Here is a 19,372-nt window from a genome sequence, read left to right as displayed (position 1 = left end):
TGGTTCCCACCTCTGAACCGTGAGCCAGCTCAATCTTAACACCTTCCTTTATAATTGATGCTGTGGCTGCAGTCTCTTCACAGCAATAGAGACCCTAACTAAGACACTAGGTATGATGGGAAAGTAGGGAGACTTGAAAATCCTAAAACCAGGGCTGGAGAGATGGCTAAGCAGAGGACCGGGGTTTAGATGACACACCCACATTAGGTAGCTCTCGACTGCCTGTAACTCTAGTGCCAGAGGATCTAGTCATGCACACACATGCAAGCACAAATAAAAAAACAAACCAACCAAATAAACAAACAAAAAAAAACCCCTAAAACCAGTTCAATACTTGTGAGATGGAAGATGGATCAACAGCTCAAAGCCAGCCCTAGCTACAAAGTACATGAGATACTAGCCTGGGCTAAATAAAATCCTATCTCAAAAAATAAACCAAACAAAAAACTTCTAAAATGAAGAATCTCATATAGTTTTGTACTTTAACACTTTAAATAGTTCATACTTGTGTGGTACAATTCTAGATCTTTTGTTGTTGTTGTTGTTGACTCAAGGTTTCTCTGTGTAGCCTTGGCTGTCCCTGGAACTTGCTTTCTAGACCAGGTTAGCCTTGAACTCAGAGACCTGCCTGCACCTGCCTCCTGGGTGCGGAATCAAAGATGTGTGCCCCCACTCCTGGCTTCCACAAGATTTTAAAATAAATTACTTCTTTATGGATTTCTTTCTTGAGGAATCCTGCTATGTAGCCCAAGCAGGCTTTCAACTCACAGTCTTCTGGCATTAGCTTCCTGAGTGCTAGGATTACAGGCACGTGCCATTATCCCTTCCAAAGATTTCTCTATGACACTGCCCCATGGACAACACTTGCACAACACTTGCACAAGCTACTTCACTTTTGTGTAAGGAGTTACAACTGGGGAGTGTACCCAGGACTTTTCCACGTCCCTGCTGCTACAGTGGCAAAGCTGGATGGGAGCAACCAAGGCAGAACCACCTGTGCCTTAAAGCCTAGAAGGTTGTAGCATGCACATTTTCAGTGCAGCACCTGACTCTGCTGTACTGCAGTGTAACCAAACCACCTTACAGCTTAATAAAACAAACTCACAACACTCGTTAACTCAACAAACACCATGGTGTGCCCTGAACTTGACTGTCTGCTTTGTTCTAAGTCCAGGAAGTACGAGAAAGAACAGAATCAGAAACACTATGCTCTTTCAATCGGGTAAGACAAACACCTTAGGCAGAATTCTCTGAAACTAATCTTGAATTTACTCTTTAGCTTAGACTGGCCTTGAACTCACATATAGCTCCACTCTAGGGGGAAAACTCCTTTTGAAAAAACACATGCTATAAAAAACCTGGGTCAAACACTTGGCTGCAGCGATCACGCACAGCCGTCCAGCTCATCATCCAGAAGAATGACAATGTAAGCCTGCTGTGCACAGCACATCTCCATTTCCCACCCTACCAGAAAACCTGGCCATCTCTGCTTTCGGCGTCTCAGTGACTCCTCAGAGGTGATAAATAATCCTGGCTTCCTAACAACCTATTCTAGACAGGAAAAATTGTTTACTAGGCCGCAGTGCACATGAGATGCACACTAGTAAGTGGTTTATGCATCTACAGATCCAGGGGGAATCACAGCCTACATTGTATTTTGACCTTGCTTCTCATCACTCTGGCCAGGCAGATGGATGGATTCGGGAGCAGCCCAGGGCTGTCCCCAGACAGTGTGGACTACAGTCCCAGCGTAAGCCCTATCTGGTACCCTCATTTTTCCCAGTAAGGAGAGGTCATCCAGAAAGTCATGCTGCTTTCCTTTTGTAAGCTCTGACATGAAGCAAACTGCCTAGGAAGGAGGATACTCAGGGTTATAAAAAATAATCTGTAAGACACAAAAATCCAGTTAAAAGTTATTTATTCAAAAATATTTTCTCTTAATTTTTTTTTTTTTTTTTTTTTTGAGACAGGGTCTCTCTGTCTATTCTGGTACTTGATCTGTAGACCAGGCTGGCTTTGAACTTAGGAGATCCTCCTGCCCCTGCCTCTGAAGATCCGGGATTAAAGGTGTGCACCACCATGCCCAACATTTTCTACTAATTTCTGATTCTGTATCAAATTAAGACAGGGAATGATATTACACAGAATAACTAACTGCTCAGACCCCTATACAGAATACAATCACTTCATTACCTACACAGTGACAAGTTCAAGTCATTTACTTCACAAAAAATTCATCATTGGTATATAGTACTCCATAATAAAATATTTTATAAAGCTTATCTTCATATTTCAGGTAGGAGATAGCTAATATAAAATGGTATTGGCTTTAAAAAAATCCAAACAGTGACCTAATTTCTTTTCTCGAAAAATTTAAGGACATAATTGTCTAAGGCCTTTTTACTGCCCTTAAGTTAAGGAGCACTTGAGGGCTAGGGTGTACTTAGTGGTAGAGTGCTTGCTGAGCGGGAGCATGGCCCTAAAGGCCACCCCTAGCACCAGAGATTGTGGTGCATTTTCAGTGGAAATGTAACACGCATCTCCTACAGATTCTCACAGCTTTTGGAGGCCAGGTATGGTGTTGAATACCTTAAATCCCAGCGATCAGGAAACTGAGGCAGGTGGATCTCTGTGAGCTCCAGGCCAGGAGGGGTTATCCAGTGAAAATCTGTCTCAAAAAAGAAAAAAAAAAAAAGGCCTCTGGAAGCACATATTCAAGGGAAACTTCAGGGTTCTTAGCACTAAGTCCACCAGAAGTAGTTCTCTCGTACTCTTGCTTCTCAGGAGCTAGGGATAAAGCCAGGACTGTCCGTGCCGGCCAGCCAGGCAGCTGCTCAGCCAGCTCTGGTCCTCCTGATGGTTTAAGAGGTCAGCCTTTTTTCAACAGTTTCCTGGTAAGCAATAAACCGTCTCAAATTCATCTTCACGTTGTCGAGAACACATAGCTGGTCTGGACTGTATTTGCCCCTCCCTTCTTTCCGTATCTGGTGAGAAAGAGTCCAAGAGAATGAAAACATTTCACCTAATTTGTTATCTATTAGTCAATCACTTAAGCAAGGTAACTATTTTATAAATAAGACATTACAAAGAATATAATTAAATTTTTACTCCAGATTAAATAGAATATAGAACATGAAGAAGAGAAAAATGAAAAAAGTGGCACATTTTTTCCCTTTTCCATTGTCACTGAGGCAGGATCCCTCAATTAGAGTTTGCTGATCTGGCTAGTCTCACTAGCCAGCTTGTTCTTGGGATCACCTGTCTCTACCATCTGAAGCTGAGATTCCACCTAGCATTTTGGTGGGTAAATGTTGATCTACCATCTTATCTCTTGGTTTTCACACTTGCATGGTGAGTCCTCTAACCATGGAACTATCTCTTCAACTTGAACACACACATTAGAATTATAGTTACAAGCCAATTGCACACCTTTGATCCCAATATTCTGAATAGAGGCAGATGAATCTTTTTGAGTTTATGGAAATAAAATCATAACCTACTCCTAGTCTTTTTTTTAAGAGATATTTTTTATTTATCTTTAATTAAAAATGATTTAATTTTACTTGCATGAACACTTTGCTTACATGTACGTATGCGGACCACATGAATGCTTGGTGTCTACGGAGATCAGAATAGGACAATGGGTCCCCTGAAACTGGAGTTAAGATGGCTGTAAGTCACCATGTGGATACTGAGAGTTGAAGCTAGATCTTTGCAAAAGCAACAAGTGCTCTAAACCACTGAACATCTCTCTAGCCCCTTTCTTTTATATGTATGGTTGTTTTGTTTACACGCATGTATGTGTACTACATACTTGCAGTACCCACAAAGGTCAGAAGAGGGTGCCATATCCCCTGGAACTGGAGTTGTAAGTAGCCATGTGAGAGCTGAGAATCAAGCCCAGGTCCTCTGAAAGAGCACGAGTGCTCTTAACGGTGACCCTCTCTCCAGCCCTCACTTCTAGTCTTAAGCACCAATTCTGAAGATCCCTACAGAATGGGCTGGTGGGGCCCCTACTGGTATCTCTAAGTTTCTGATCTAGAGGCCAGGAACAGGGGGCTAAGAGTCCACATTCTGCTGCACTATAATAAGTGAGATCAACTCAAAATTTAAAAAAAAGAAAAAGAGTCCACATTTTGAACAAGACAACAGGTGATGCTGTGGGAACTGGGAGGGGAGTAGAGGGGAGGACACTTTTGAGAAGCATAGACAAATTCTCTAGTCCACCATAAGGAGCTACATTCAAATGCAACTTGATGCTACTAATACCTCCTTTTTACAGAAATGTATCTGTCTCAATTTTACACAAATCTGCTTTATTTTAAAACTGTAGGTCATGTATAGTTACTTGCCAAGTATCTATAAGGTCCTGGATTCCATTTCCAGTAATATAAACCAAAACCAAACAAACCTCAAACCCTGGCCTCTGGCTACTAAAGAAAGGTCACTGTGGCTCTCTACTGTAGAGGAAAACAAAACTCCAACAGTGAAACATTCTACTGCAGCAATGCACGCTCAACAGGAAAACCAGCCCCATCAACGGCCCGCAGCAGTTCAGGTTGCTTTCCTAGTTGAGAGCTTCCATAAAGCTTTCAAAGCAGTGCCTTCTTCAGAGTTTTGCTCTTACTCTAGTTTTCAGTGCTGAGGATTAAACCCCGGGTCTCACAAATGCTAAACACATACTCTACTATGAGCTACATTTCCAACCCTCACTCATTTTATCTTTTGAGATAGTATCTTATTGTGCACCCAGGCTGGCCTGGGACTCATAATTCACCTCCAAGTTCTGGGATTAGAGACTGGCACCACCACATCCGTCTGGAAGGTTTGATCACTCTGCCTAATCTGCTTTGCTGGCAGCTGTGGAAGAACGGGGTAAGCTTCGTTCTCCTTATCTCAAAGGCTCCTTCTGCAGAAATCTAAGGCTTTTATGAACAATGTAGACACCATACACTGGTATAAAAATAGGTCTTAGATAGTATTAAGCAAAAGTACAAGAAAATGTGGTTATGTTATGCTATTTTTTTTTTTTTTTTTGGATAAGAAAGGAAGAAATCCTAGGTACATTTGTCACTACTTACAGCAATACCACCAATGGGGCTACAGAGATGGCTCAGAGATTAAAGAGCACTGGTTGCTCTTCCAGAGATCCTGGGTTTGATTTAGCACTAACTTGGTAGCTCAGAGCCATCTGTAACTCCAGTGCTGGGGTATCTGACACCATCTTCTGGTTAAAGGGAACTCATACACATCGTACGGACATATGCACAGGCAAAAATGTCCATATAAAAATAAACATATCTTCAAAAGGAAAAGAAATGCTTTTTTATTTTGGGGGTGCTGGGGATGTAGTTCAGAGATAGAGTGCTTGCCTAGCACATGTGACTCCTAAAAGGAAGGATGGGCAGACAGATGGATAGAAGAAAGGAAAAGAAATCAAACAAACAAACAACCCTCTAAAATGTAAAGATTCAAGTTTGTTCCTAAAGTTCCTAGGTATTGGCATAATTCATGCACAGCACAACTGTGTTCAATTCCCAGCACCAAATAAGTACATACATAAAAACAAAGCTCTTAGTTGTTCTTACTGAGCTGATACAGCAGTTGTTATATTCTCCAGGACAGAGCTCCCGGATGGGGTCTTCCTTCCCCAAGTTAAAAATACCCACAACAAAGCTAACATACAAAACACATTAGAACATATAAAAGAAGTTTAAAAGTGTGCTTTTAAAGCATTTCTATACAACACAGCTCTGGTAACATCATGAAGAACTAGTCAAGGTGTCACCCTGGCTCCATCCAGGTATTGAAATCCAGCGCCATTCTGAAGAAATGTGACAGCCAACAAGCATTTCACTGAGCATTTCACAGATGGCAGTGCTGGGCTAACCACTGAACTAAACAGGACTTACACACCCTTGGCTGCACGGCTCTACCCAGGACTTACACACCCTCAGCTGCACAGCCCTACACAGGACTTACTTACCAGGCTGCACGGCCCTTCTTCCCAGAGCTGCTGAGACATGGGCATTTATAAAGAAAGCAATACAAACCTTCATTTTGAAGACTGGCTGAAATTCTTTCAAAGCCGCTAACAATTTGATTTGAACTGAAGCCTTTTCAGCTTCTTCACCATCTGCAAAAACATCAAAGAGGGCGTCCAGAGCCTCTCCTGTCACCACAAGGGAAGGGTCTCTGGTGGCGACTTCCAGCAGAAAGCACCCAATGGTCTACAAAAAGCAAACAGAGGATAATGAAGTTCATTTTCCAAAATGATCCATGACAAATGTGCCAACAACTCTCATATTCTACTTCATACAAAGATACCAGGGAAGAAAGAAAACATTTAAAGGTCCAAAGACACACAGCTACAAATATACCAAGCATAATATGATCAAGATGAGCTAAGTATGCTATAGTTTATATTACCAAATCAAGTGAACTGGGGTCTATAAATTATATGAAAATTTTATTTTGGAATTTACTGACGTTTTCCTTCTGGCTTCTCATTTGTAACAATACTCACTACCACCTGGATGCTGGCACTCAGGAGGGATATGCAGGCAGAGTTCTGTGAGGCTAGCCTAGTCTACATACTGAGTTCTAGGACAATCACATAGTGAAACCCTGTCTCAAAAAAACAAGAAAGAAACAAAACAACAAATCCCAAGGTTAAAGTGACACTTTCATTTTACTTCACTGTGTTTTCTTGTTTTTGACAGATGGTCTCATGTCACTTAGCCTGGCTGGCCTCAGATCCATTACAGTCAGGGATGACCCTGAACTTCTGATGCTCCTGCTTTTACCTCCCATGTGCTGAGAATACAGAATACCGCCACCTAGCCTGGCTACTATGTGTACTTTTCACATATGTTCTTCTTCTCCCTCCACAATTAGCTTACGATGAGAACATTCCCAATCTGCAAAGGCCTCTTCCAGAATAGCCTGATTATAGTGTGGCTGTTCTGTGGGGGTGGGACATGTAACCTGTTAAGGGGGAAGGGGACGGAGACTGTCACAATATGGGGTCCAAAGTCCACCAGTACCATGCTAGTCAGTTAACCTCTCTGGGCTCTAATTTTCTCCTTTTAATGTAAGCAGTGCAGATAATCTCTACGACAGTATTAGGCTTAATATCCTAGAGTGTACTATGAAGCATACATCTCAAATACGAAGTAGTCTTATTAAAAAGGCTGGACCATGGGGGAGGGTAGGTATAGCTGGAGGGAGGACATATAACGAAGCATTGTATACACAGATAAATGTCCAAAAAAGTAAAAACAAGGATAAAATCAAGGCGTTAGAGCTAACTTCTTGTTTGCAGGAAACACAGTGGGCAGGGGAACAGGACTAAGTGACAGGATAGTCTATGCAGCTGGTGGAGGAGGTGCAGAAGAGCAGAGGGTGATAAGTTTGAGAGATGAAGATCTCAAGATCTCAAGTAAGACACAGCTCAGGGGCTTTAAGTACAAAAACAAACGCTAAGGATTGTCTTTCAGACAGCTGGAAAGCAGTGAGACAGTGCTACAGTATTGGCTGTACAATGCATAGAATGGCAGTTACATGAAGAAACTGTCTCTATTTGTAAAACATACATACTGAACCAACAGGGGCTCCCTCCTCTCAGATGACTGTCGCTTCTGTCAAGCTGACATACAACTATCCAGGACAACCAATATGCTGAGGGAATTCCTAGAGTGCTCACATGACAGAGTTGCTGATACAATGATGTAAGGTGTTTCTCAGAATGTATCTTATCTGATCTAGCAGAATAAAACACACAAACATTTAACACCACAGCAAAGCCAAAAGTCACCTTCAAAAATGCCATATTTGGACTTATCCTGAAGACAAATTTATTTGTAAGAAAGCACAAAAGGAGAAAAGTTAAATGGAAATGAGGCTCACCTTTTCAAGTACTTATTAAAGCCAACAGGCACATTCTAATAACTTCATTAGCAATCTCTTTATACAATTTGTTCTTAGCATGAATTCCTGAGCATTTAGGTTACAAATTCACTGTTTACCTTCAGAGTTTCAAGTGTGCCGTCTTCTTTGGCTAGGACGCTGCCAGTAATCCCCAAAATACTGACCACATTCACTCTAACCCCGATGCTACTACTATGAATGCCTTCTCTGCATAGTGTCATCAGCTGCTCAGGTGTCATACACTGTTGAGAGAAAAGACATATTTGCAGGCATTTATTTACTTATCTCATGTGTATATGAGTGTTCATGTCTGTGGGATGTGTAACAGTTTTCTCTGAGATTGAAATATTCTATCTTACAGGGAAGCTCTTTAAACAGGAAGGTTTAAACACTTGAAATAGCATCAGGAAGTCCCTGAATCTGATCAATTCACTAGGCCCCTCCCTGCCCGAGTAAGCAAAAAGCTGAGCATCCCTCTCAGATACAAGGAAGCCAAGCTGCAAAGTCAACATACAGGCAAGCTGAGAGAGACAGACTCTCAGGGGAGAAAAGCTGCAAAGACTCTTAGACTAGTCCAGTGCCTGGAAGAAGCAGGAACCAGCTGAGCTGCCAAGAGGAGGTTTAGACCAACTTGGAAAGGACACTGTCCAACCTACTGAGCTGCAGACTGTACAGTGTACACCAGGTGCTGGGTGGCCTTTGGTGATGCAGCTGTCCTCTATTCCTGTAAGTGACCCCCAACTCATATTCCTGTGAATAATCAATAAAAACATTGGTTTACCAAGTTAGACTTTGTTGGTAAACATACTTTGGTTTGTCATTGGATCCGTATCTGAGCTGAGTAGAGTTGTGTGTTGCATCTCCTCAGGAAAAGTTTTGTCACACAACAGTAGGCATCTTAGTGCAGGTGTTCATGCACCTGTGTAATGTGTGGAGGTCCACGGCTGAGGTTGGGAGCCTTCCTGAATTATACTCTATCTTCTTCACTGAGGCCAGCTCTTTCAGTTGAACCCAGAGCTTGCCAGTGCAGCTACTGTGACTACTTTGCTCCAGGTATCCCATCTCTACCTTCAGAGCTCTAGAATTACAGGCAGGCTACCCACTACACAGCATTTATATGGATTCTGGAGATCTGGACTCGCACAAGCACAGGGGAGGGAAGAACTGAGGGCTCCTATATAGGGTCCATGTCAGAGAGTAGGAGCTGACTTGAAAGAGTTCCTATTCGGATGTAACAATTTTCGAATCAAACAAAATAACTCGGCAGGTGTGGTAGCTAAGACCACAGGCTACAAATAATGCCAACACTTAGGATGGGCAGTAGGATCAGTTCAAGGCCAGCCTGAGCTATATAATGGAACCCTATTTTAAAATAAACAAATGGGCCTAAGACTCTGAGCTCACAATGAGACTGAAAGAAAGCAGTGTGAAGCACAGGCTCAGTCTCAGCAACAGACAGACAAACAGAACCAGGAGCAGGGGGGAGAAAAGCGAGGATGTGTGGGGGGAACAGTGCAAGTTGTATTTAGAGAGCCAGAGCATCTAGTCATTAAGGAGGTAAAGGGTCACGCAATTACTTTTAAGAAAGCCCATCAGAGCCAAGCGGTGGTGGCGCACGCCTGTAATCCCAGCACTTGGGAGGCAGAGGCAGGCAGATTTCTGAGTTCGAGGTCAGCCTGGTCTACACAGTGAGTTCCAGGACAGCCAGGGCTACGCAGAGAAACCCTGTCTTGAAAAACAAAACAAAACAAACAAACAAAAAAAGAACACTTCAGGAAAAAACAAATAAATGAAAATGAGGCCCAGCTTTTCAAGTACTTACATAGTTTTATTGAAGCCAAATGGCACATTCTTTTTTTTTTCTTTTTTTCTTTTTGTTTTTTTGGTTTTTTTTGAGACAAGGTTTCTCCGTGTAGCCCTGGCTGTCTTGGAACTCACTCTGTAGACCAGGCTGGCCTGGAACTCAGAAATTCTCCTGCCTCTGCCTCCCAAGTGCTGGGATTAAAGGCGTGCACCACCACTGCCCGGCTCAAAGGGCACATTCTAAAACCTTCATCAGCAATGTCTTTATACAATAGCTTATCATGCATTCCTTTCCATTTATATTTACTTATTCATAGGATAATATCTTTAAAAATTTGACACAAACTATCACAAATTTACTAAATGACCAATGAGATGATGTCTTATTTGCAGTACTTATTTGCACAACGATGAAGCTGGGCATCTCAGTGTGCAACTTCCTGAAAGGACCTAGACAGCTGTGATCAACAGCTGCTAAAACCTTTGGGTGAACACACTAAGACATGATCTGTGATTTAAAGTGTAAAATACATACAGTAATATGAACTTTTCTTGCTGCAAAATTGTGAACCTGAATCTAAATAGATGTAGGCCTTAATATAGACAGGAGATGGAGAGTATTAGAAAACACTATCAGATATATCATTCAAATCTGACTGTTGAGAACAAAATAAGATTCTTCCATGAATAAATGGTGCAAGGGAAGGAAGCTGGGTAAGGAAAGCATGACAGATTAAGAGCTGCGAGATAGGAATATATAGAAACTATTGAACTGTATACTTCAAATGGATAAATGTATAGTGTATGAAATTACATCTCTATAAAGCTGTTTAAAAGATGTATTAAACTTGCTTAAAGAATAACTTACCATTTAAAATTATGTTCTTATTATGGTGTATCACCTGGAAATATGCCATATGCCCATGTGAGCATTAGGAACAGCTCTGTGGAGTCAGGGCTCTCCCTCTTCTTTTGTGTATAGGTGCTCAGGAATGCAGGGGTGCCAGAAGAAGTACATTTACTCACTGAGCCATCTTGTCAGCTCCTTCTTTTTGCTTTTTAAAGATATTGTCTTATAAATAGATAGATAGTAAAAGAGCAAAACATGGTAGTGCATGTGAGAGCAGAGATAGGTGTGTCTCTGTGATTTTGAGGTCAGCCTGGTCTACCCACCAAGTTCTAGGACAGCCAGGGCCACACAATAGAGACCATGTCTTAAAAAGAAGAAAGAAAAGAGATAAGAGGGTCTAATGAGATGGCTCAGCAGTTAAGAGCTTTGTGCTCCTGCAGAAGACCCAGCTCCCACATGGCAGCTCACAACTGTCTGAAACTCCAGTTCGAGGGAATCTGACACCCTCACACAAACAAGCAAAACACCAATGTACAGAAAATAAATAAAAATTTTAAAAGATTTATTTATGTTACTCATATGAGTACACTGTAGCTGTCTTCAGACACACCAGAAGAGGGCATCAGATCCTATTACAGATGGTTCTGAGCCACCAGGTGGTTCCTGGGAATTGAACTCAGGGCTTCTGGAAGAGCAGTCAGTGCTCTTAACCACTGAGCCATCTCTCCAGTCCCCAATAAATCATTGTTTTAAAAAGCAGAAAGATAGGGCTGGAGAGATGGATCAGAGGTTAAGAGCACTGGCTGCTCTTCCAGAGGTTCTGAGTTCAACTCCCAGCAACCACATGGTGGCTTACAACCATCTGTAATAAGATCTGATGCCCTCTTCTGGTGTGTCTGAAGACAGCTACAATGTACTCATATATATAAAAATAAATAAATAAGTTTAAGAAAAAAAAAAGCAAAAAGATAGACAGACTCCTATCTTGTAGTCCAGGCTGACCTTGGACTCACGGTTACCCTCTGACTTCTCAATCCCCAGTGCTGCCATTATAGGTGTGAGCCATCACACACAGTTTAAGATATAGGACAAAACAATTATCAAAAGACAGTGCTAAGGCAGTCTGCAGAAAATGAACTGTTTTGGCTCTGGAGTGATGATATTGGGATTTCAGCTTTTAAAAATGTAACAGTCTGTCAGCCATACATAATCAGATAATCTATTGGTGAAGTGTGATTTGCCTAAAAAATACTGAGAGAAGATTCAAGAAGCAGGGGAAGCAGAGTGTATGGATGACCACCTTTAATCTCAGCACTTGGGAGGCAGAGACAGGTGTTTAGGCCAACCTGGTCTATTCACTGAGTTCCAGAATAGCCTGAGGTACATAGGGAGACCCTATCTTTGTTTTGTTTTGTTTTTTATTTGTTTGTTTTTCGAGACAGGGTTTCTCTGTGTAGCCCTGGCTGTCCTGGAACTCACTCTGTAGACCAGGCTGGCCTCAAACTCAGAAATCCACCTGCCTCTGCCTCCCAAGTGCCTCTGCCTAGCACTTTTTTTTTTGTTTTAAAAGAAAAAAAGTTCACAAAAAAAAACCCCAACCAACCAACCAAACAAACAAAAAAACCACAGGGGAAACAAACAAAACAAGGAGGCAGGATACTATGCTGCTGAGGATTTGACAGAGATAAAACTGTAAGTCCCCTGCCAGGAGAGGACTCAGGAAGGCAGAGGTGAGAGTTTCTAGAATAAAGTATTCAAAGAAGACCAACAACAAAGGCGCTCCCTCCCCCCCTTTGGTGCTGCAGGGTGGGGGAGGGGAGCACTTTCCCACTTCTAGCATTTCCCTTGTCTTCTCACAAAGCTCCTCTGTATCTCCACTTCTCTTCTAGCAGGGGTTCCCCCACCACCACCCCTTTGGTTAACTGCTTGCAAAACATAGAATCTTTTCAAGCTTCTCCCAAGAAGTTTATAATATCTTACCTGTGGAATGTTCTTGGAGGCCATTGTTTGCAAAAGGGCCCTCAAAGCACTACTTATGGCTTCTAGAAAATCATCATGTTTAGCAAAATCTAAAACACAAAATGTTTCCACAAAAACACAAAGATGAAGTGCAAGTTTTCTCTTCTAGAAGACAAACTATTTTGTAGGAAAAGAAACAGTTGTAAAACAAAGCATGCAAATGTTAGCTTACACTGTCATTAACAAAAGCATTTTCTTTTTCAGATTTAGTTTATCTTAGGTGGATGAGTGTTTGGCCTTCCTGTATGTCTCTGCACCAGGAGTGCAATGCCTAGGGAAGCCAGAAGAGGGCATTAGATACACTAGAATGAGTTGGGTTATGTGTCTCCATGTGGGTGGGTTCTGGGAACAAGAGCAGTTAGATGCACTACTTAAGCCATCTTGCCGACCCCCAACAAAAGCATTCTTGATCTATTTAAGCTGAATGTTTATGTAACAGTCTCTGTACACTTTCAAGTAAGTCTGAAAGAAGACTGAGGAAGAGACCGGGAATGACTTCCTGACTCATGATGCTGGGTTTTCACTAGGCTAACACTTGGCACAGGATAAACCTGGTTTTGGGGGAGTCTCATCTCTCAGAGGTCTCTACTGTGGTGCTGGCAGACTGCAGGAGAGTTATCTTCTACACTAGTGTTCCTGACAGTATAGGCCCATGGCTCAAAGCCTCAGTCTTGCTCTTCTCCTACTGTACTTTCCTATGCATGACAAAACAGGACAGCAGCAATAAACAACTGAGCTAGCAGAATTATGGCAGGGACAAATGAGGGCCGCCCAGGTGAGTGATCCATTTGGTACATTAGAATCACACTCTCTAAAGATGTACAACAAGTACGTCCGGTCTGTCTGACACTTCTCCATTTACCTCCCACACGCAGAGTCTGATTTCCTTTTCTTAAACACCGGTGCTACTTTATCTTCTTCAACCACACCCATGACAGGACAGGTTACAACAAGCAATGTGACTTGCAACTGACTCATAGGTGTGTGGTTTTCCTCAAACTGGGAACCCAGTTAATTGTTTTGAGAAAGTTCAAGTCAGGTATGAGTGCCCTGTTGCATGATTCTAGCACCACATGTTCACTGTAAGTGAACAAAATCTCAAACAATTCTGGCTCATGGCCTTTAAGTTTTCCAATGGAGACTCTAGTCTCCTAGTCTCAGCAATAGCTGACACTCTGCCCAGATAATTCTGTTAATGTGTCTGTATACAGGATGCTCCTGCGCAGGACATCTCCTAGAATCCCTGTTGCATACCAGGAGCAACCACCAAGACATAACCACTGAAAGAAATACCTTCAGACATTGCCAAGTGTCCCCTGGGAAAGGAACAACTACCTGCGATGGAGATTCACTGCCTAGAGATTGTAAAATGAAGACAAATCACCTTCACCATTCTGCCTAAATTCCACACCCAGAGAGACTTTGAGAATAACAACGATAAGACAGGGTATCACTGTGGTGGTCAGGCTGTTTACGAATTCACGGGCTCAAGAGATCCTTCCACCTCAGGCTCCAGAGAAGCCAGAGACTAAAGGTAACACTAATCATGCCTACTGCTTTAGCATAGGTTTGTGGGAGATCTGATAAATAGCACCAGATACCATGGCTTATTGCCCTGTTGTGCCTGGGTTATTGTCCTATTTCTGATATCTCCTTCTTAGGTTGCCTGGCAAAGAGACAGGCAGCTTTCCACAATTTATTTCCTTCCTTCCTTCTTTCTTTCCTTCCTTCCTTCCTTCTCTTCCTTCCTTCCGACAGGGTTTCTCTGTGTAACCCTGATTGTCCTGGAACTCACTCTGTAGACCAGGTTGACCTCAAACTCAGAGATCATCCTGCCTCTGTCTCCCAAGTGCTGGGATTAAAGGTGTGTGCTGCCCAACTCCACAAATTCCTTAACACAGGGCCTCCCTATAGTCCATGCTGGCCTCAAATGATCAAATTCTGCTATCTCAGCCTCACAAGCCCTAAGATTACAAAGATGCAACTCGATACCAGGTGCATAATATAAGATTTTTAAATTTTATTTATTATTACTGTTTGTGTATATAAGTGTAGGTGCACATGTGCACACACCCATGGAGGTCAAAGGAACACACACAACTCCCTACCCCCACCCCACCCCTGTGTCTCTCTCTCTTCACGATGGAATCCAGAGATCTACCTCAGGTCACCAGCGTTCACAGGAGGTGCTTTTGACCTACAGAGTCAACCTACAAGCTTAACCAAGGCTTATTTTATCTTTTGGGCTTTTCATTTTTAGATACTATATGTACCAAAGAAGGGGGAGTTCCTGTAATTAGCACAACACAGATAAGAGATCAGCTTTAGGATCAAGCACACCTTGGACAGGCAGGCACCTGCACCCCATGTGAGCTGTGCCAGTTCATTTGGTCGTAGCTCAAATGCTCTCTCCAGAGTCCCTTTACATTTAACACAGTCCCTCACATCATTCTGCCCTCATTTTTTCCTTCACAGCTGAAATTAAACAGGAAAGAAATGGGCTCTATGACCAGCAACCCTAGCCTAGCCTAGCCCTCTATTCAGACAGTGAAACCTCCTGAATAACACAACAGTGCCACACGCATCCTAGGGCAGCCATGCCTCATCAGTTGGAGGGAACTCATAGCTAGTACTGTAAACCTGCCAAGAACCATGTCTGGAGAGGTCATACCCTAGAGGTGACCTTATCACTACCAAAGTAATAGTTTCCAGCTGCCTCAAAATACTTAGCCTTATCTGCATAAGTAAGTGCAGACCTCTCATCTCAAAGCTTCTCTCTGCAGCAGGCAGAAACTAGCAGAGACCCATACATGCTCAAATGCAGAGAATAAGCAACCCTGGGGTGCTCAGCCCCAAAGGGACTGCCATAACACAGCTCCCACACCAAAGGCTCAGGGAACATCAGAGGAGGGAGAAGGAAAGACTGGAAACGTCTGAGGTCCAAGAACATGGCTGCAAGAGAGTTTCTTTTAAGCAGGACAGGGATGCTGCTCCTATGAATTCTCAGCAAAATGGCTGCTGAGGGAGGGAGAACCAGATTTCTTTCCTGTTTTGTTTGTTTTTTTCAGAGACAAGACCATAATCCTACCTGGTCGGCCCCGAGTACATGCAGGTGGGGCAGCAATGACCTGACTGAACCAGAGGGTTGTGTGTCTATGTTCATGTGTGTTTGTAATAGAAATAAATATATAAGGGGGGAGGGAGTCAAAAGAAAGTGATGGGAAAGACAGGAGAAACAGGGCAGGAACAATGCAGATATAGTATACTCATGTATAAAATCCTTAAATTAAAAAAAAAATGAATGAAGACTCAAATATCCTAGCGAGGATTTGATACTTATAACATCACACACACACAACACCTACCTACTGACACACCCTGACTGTCTTTGGCAATGATAGTATCTTGGAAAGGTTTCTGAGGTTAGATATAATAACATTCCATCTATAACATGGATGTAACAGCCCAAGTTCCATCCTTAAAGCAGGATGGAACTTAAAGTTCCATAGCAGGTCAGTTCTGCTATGTCCCAGTACACAGTAATGTCTAAATATTTACCTGGCTGAGAAAAAAGAAGTTGTGACAGGTGCTGAGCAAGTGTCTGGAGAGCAGGGGCTCCACCAAGATGGTCTATGTCCAGGAGAGACACAAGACTCTGGAGACACATAAGGGCTCTACACTGAATAGTGTTCATTCTGCAAAGAAAGGAAACAATCTAACGTTGACATCCTCGAACTCTATGGGACTCCTGATTTGTGCTATTGTTGATGTTGATTATGGCAGAGCCTCTTGCTTTATACTCCAGGCTAGCCTGGAGCTCACTATGAAATCTATGCTGGCTTTGGATTTGTGATCCTCTTGAATACTACAATGAGAGTCATGAGCTTCAAGCCCGGCTCAGTGTCAATTTTTAATCTAAGCTTCCGATTCTGGCTAAGAGTACCTATAAGGTCAAAGAAATCTGAGGCAGTCACAAAGAACAATGTGATCTGCTCATCTGCCAATCAAAGTGCCTAAGCACTCAGGGCTCTGAGCACAGCTCATGTGTGAGTGAAGAGTCTCTCTCTACTTGGCCTTGTACAGGAGAGTCCTTACTTTTATTTTTTTATTTTTATTTATAGTTTGCTGTTTAGGGTATTGATCCCATGGTACCACACATGATAGACTAGCACTCTGCACTGAACTGTCCCCTCAGGCCACTCTGCCCCACAGCTTGCTCATGCAGGGCATAAACTTGTGACCTCCTGCTTCACGTCAGCCTTGGGCAGCTGAGATTACAGACTCCCACCCCAGGCCGGCTTTCTTCCTTTCTTCAGGAGCTTCCTTAGGCAGCCACTGGATGTGTGTCTCTACATAGTTTAGTGTTGCCTAGCTATGTGGTTTGTGTGCATGTTTTGTGTCTTGTCTACTCAGCTCATCTCAGTAAGTTCTGCTGTGTTGTGGGCAGTTCCGGTTCAGATTCTCTTTGTACTGAATGTCAATTTCTTAAACATCTGATCACGACAGACATCAAAGTTCTTTCCAAGTTGGGGCAACTATGTCCCACACTGCTGTGAATATTCACTCTCACACCAGTATCCCAGCACATAAGGGACACAAACTTCTGCAGGGTACATATCAAGGCAGGGCTTGGGAGCATTTTCTATTCAGTATTTCAACATTTCACATAATGACAAAGTGATAAATGTGTCTGAAAATCCAAAGTTTCTTACTTCCTAATCAAAGGTTTCCAAGTAGGGTTCTTAGAACATATGTCAACTGCAATACTGTTTGGTGAAGATGTTTTCTCAAAAACCTAGGTTTGAAAGGAAAACAGGAAAAAAATAAAAGGGAGGTCATCTTAAACAGGATTTCTCTATAAAAGTCAGACTTGCTTGTTATTTACAAGTTAAGGTGGTTAGGACAGAATTACATGTGTACCAATTGTACTTTACACCCAAGCCACCAGCCCCTGCGGTGAACAGCTCACACTGGTCATGCCCACACCCTAACCGGAGCCCAGCACGAAGCCACTAACCTTCTCTGGAATGAGGCAGTTGGTAAGGGCGGAGTGAATCTCGTGAGACAGGCACAATGGGGACATCAGTTGTCCACTGCACTCACTGAGGGAGTTTTCCAGAAAGGCTTCACTTTCATCACTACTAGAAAGCTCTTCCCACTCATCATCCGAGGGATCTGGGGAGAGGGCAAACCAGATGTAACTGGGTATTAAAGAAACTCCCATGGAGGCCGCTCCTGGTGTGGGGCTGAGAGTTGGGGTGGGGAAACGTCCAGTGTAAGCTGGGAGCAGACCTTCACTGCAGCACATGTTGACAATAAGTTCCAGAGCGGTCTGCTGAGCTGTCAGCAATGCCATGGTCTCTCTCAGCTCCTTATCAGTAGGCTATAAACAAACAAATAAATAAATGAATAATCAAGCATTTTTTGTATTAGTTTCCTTGATTAGAGTCTACAGTACAATTTCTGCACTTGAAATAGAGTATATGGAGGCTAGAATAGGTGGAGGAAAAGCTACAGGAATGCAAATCAGCACTGTGATTTCCTCTTGGTCCATCAGAGCAAATCTTTGTTAACTGTGTTCCATCTATCACAGGGCTGCATAGTTGTAAAGAACAGATACTTACCTTGAATCTTGACTGTATGTGTTAAGTAGCTTAGCATGGTAAGATTAAACAAAAGCTCATTACATACATCTGATGCTTAAACACATATTTTAGCCATCTTCTTTGAAAGATACATTCAACATATACTTCCGGCCAGGCATGGGGGCACATATCTATTCCAGCACACAAGTAGTAGTCAGGAAAATTACCTCAAGTTTGAGGCCAGTCTGGTCTATGGAGTTTAGTGTGGTCTACAGAGTAAGTTTCAGGCCAGCCTGGGCTATATATTGACATCCTGTCTCAAAAACAAGTGAACATACTTAAGAGCTTGACAAAGCTCTTGTTAAGAGCTTGACAAAGAGCAGACTGCTTTGACTCCTGATCTATGAAAAATAAAATATAAAGTAATTCTTTTAAGATTGGGGGAAAAAAACTGAGCATGGTGGTATACATCTTTGATCCTAGCACTTGGGAGGCAGAGTTGGATCCCTATGAATTCCAGGTCAGCCTGATCTACAGAGTGAGTTCTCGGACAGCCAGATCTATATAGAGACCCAGTCATAAACAAAATACAAAATAACAACAAAAAAGAATGGGGAAAAAAGGCTACGGAGATGGCTCAGCATGAGAATCCCTACTGCTCCTGTGGAGGGCAGTTTGGGTTTCAGCACATATTACAGCTGACCCCTCCCGTAATTCCAGCTCTGAGAAAACCCCATGGTCTTTTCTGACCTCCACGGCCACCCCTACCCATTTGCACAGAAACACACACAAATAAAACTTAAGAAAAAAAGATAGAAAAAGACATTAATTTCAACAAGTATCATTTCTTAAAATGAACAATATAAACTTATAAATTTGAATTCTTAATTTGCCTGTAAAAACTCCATCAGCCACACTGATATCCTAGAGTGGAATAACTTTTAAAATAACATGTACTTTATTGCTTGTTTACAAACTCAAATTGTCTTTTTAATGACTAAACAAAGTTTGCTAGATCACTAAGTAGATCGCCCAGGTAGTCCATAAACATGAATATTTCAGGCTATACCCAGTCATCAATACCTGCAGGTTCTATATTCACAGAGTTAACGAACATATTCATTTTTCTTCTTTCTTAAAAGCTCTTAGTATATTGTAGTGGTAGCGGAAGGAAGAACTCAAATTT

At 42.4% G+C, this 19,372-nt stretch overlaps 1 protein-coding gene across 4 annotated transcripts in view; it reads right to left on the bottom strand.

Moving 5' to 3' along the window:
- Window positions 1-2,203: 2,203 nt before the first annotated feature.
- The window catches only part of Heatr3 (HEAT repeat containing 3), a 35,968-nt gene continuing 18,799 nt past the window's right edge, over window positions 2,204-19,372 (bottom strand). For 3 of the 4 annotated variants that reach the window (XM_031340756.1, XM_031340758.1, XM_031340759.1), the window contains 8 exons: window positions 17,894-17,984; window positions 17,619-17,776; window positions 17,314-17,396; window positions 16,160-16,296; window positions 12,563-12,651; window positions 8,028-8,171; window positions 6,054-6,230; window positions 2,204-2,984 (listed from right to left, as the gene is read on the bottom strand). In XM_031340756.1, the coding sequence (XP_031196616.1) occupies window positions 2,862-2,984; window positions 6,054-6,230; window positions 8,028-8,171; window positions 12,563-12,651; window positions 16,160-16,296; window positions 17,314-17,396; window positions 17,619-17,776; window positions 17,894-17,984 (1,002 nt within the window). In that variant the 3' untranslated portion in view covers window positions 2,204-2,861. The remainder of the gene's footprint in view (window positions 2,985-6,053; window positions 6,231-8,027; window positions 8,172-12,562; window positions 12,652-16,159; window positions 16,297-17,313; window positions 17,397-17,618; window positions 17,777-17,893; window positions 17,985-19,372) is intronic. The other variant, XM_031340757.1, reaches the window with a different exon arrangement.

The sequence above is a fragment of the Mastomys coucha genome, unplaced genomic scaffold, assembly GCF_008632895.1.
Source record: "Mastomys coucha isolate ucsf_1 unplaced genomic scaffold, UCSF_Mcou_1 pScaffold22, whole genome shotgun sequence".
NCBI classification, from domain to species: domain Eukaryota; kingdom Metazoa; phylum Chordata; class Mammalia; order Rodentia; family Muridae; genus Mastomys; species Mastomys coucha.
Note: the sequence above shows the minus strand (reverse complement) of the source record. Positions and strands in the feature narration are given on the sequence as shown.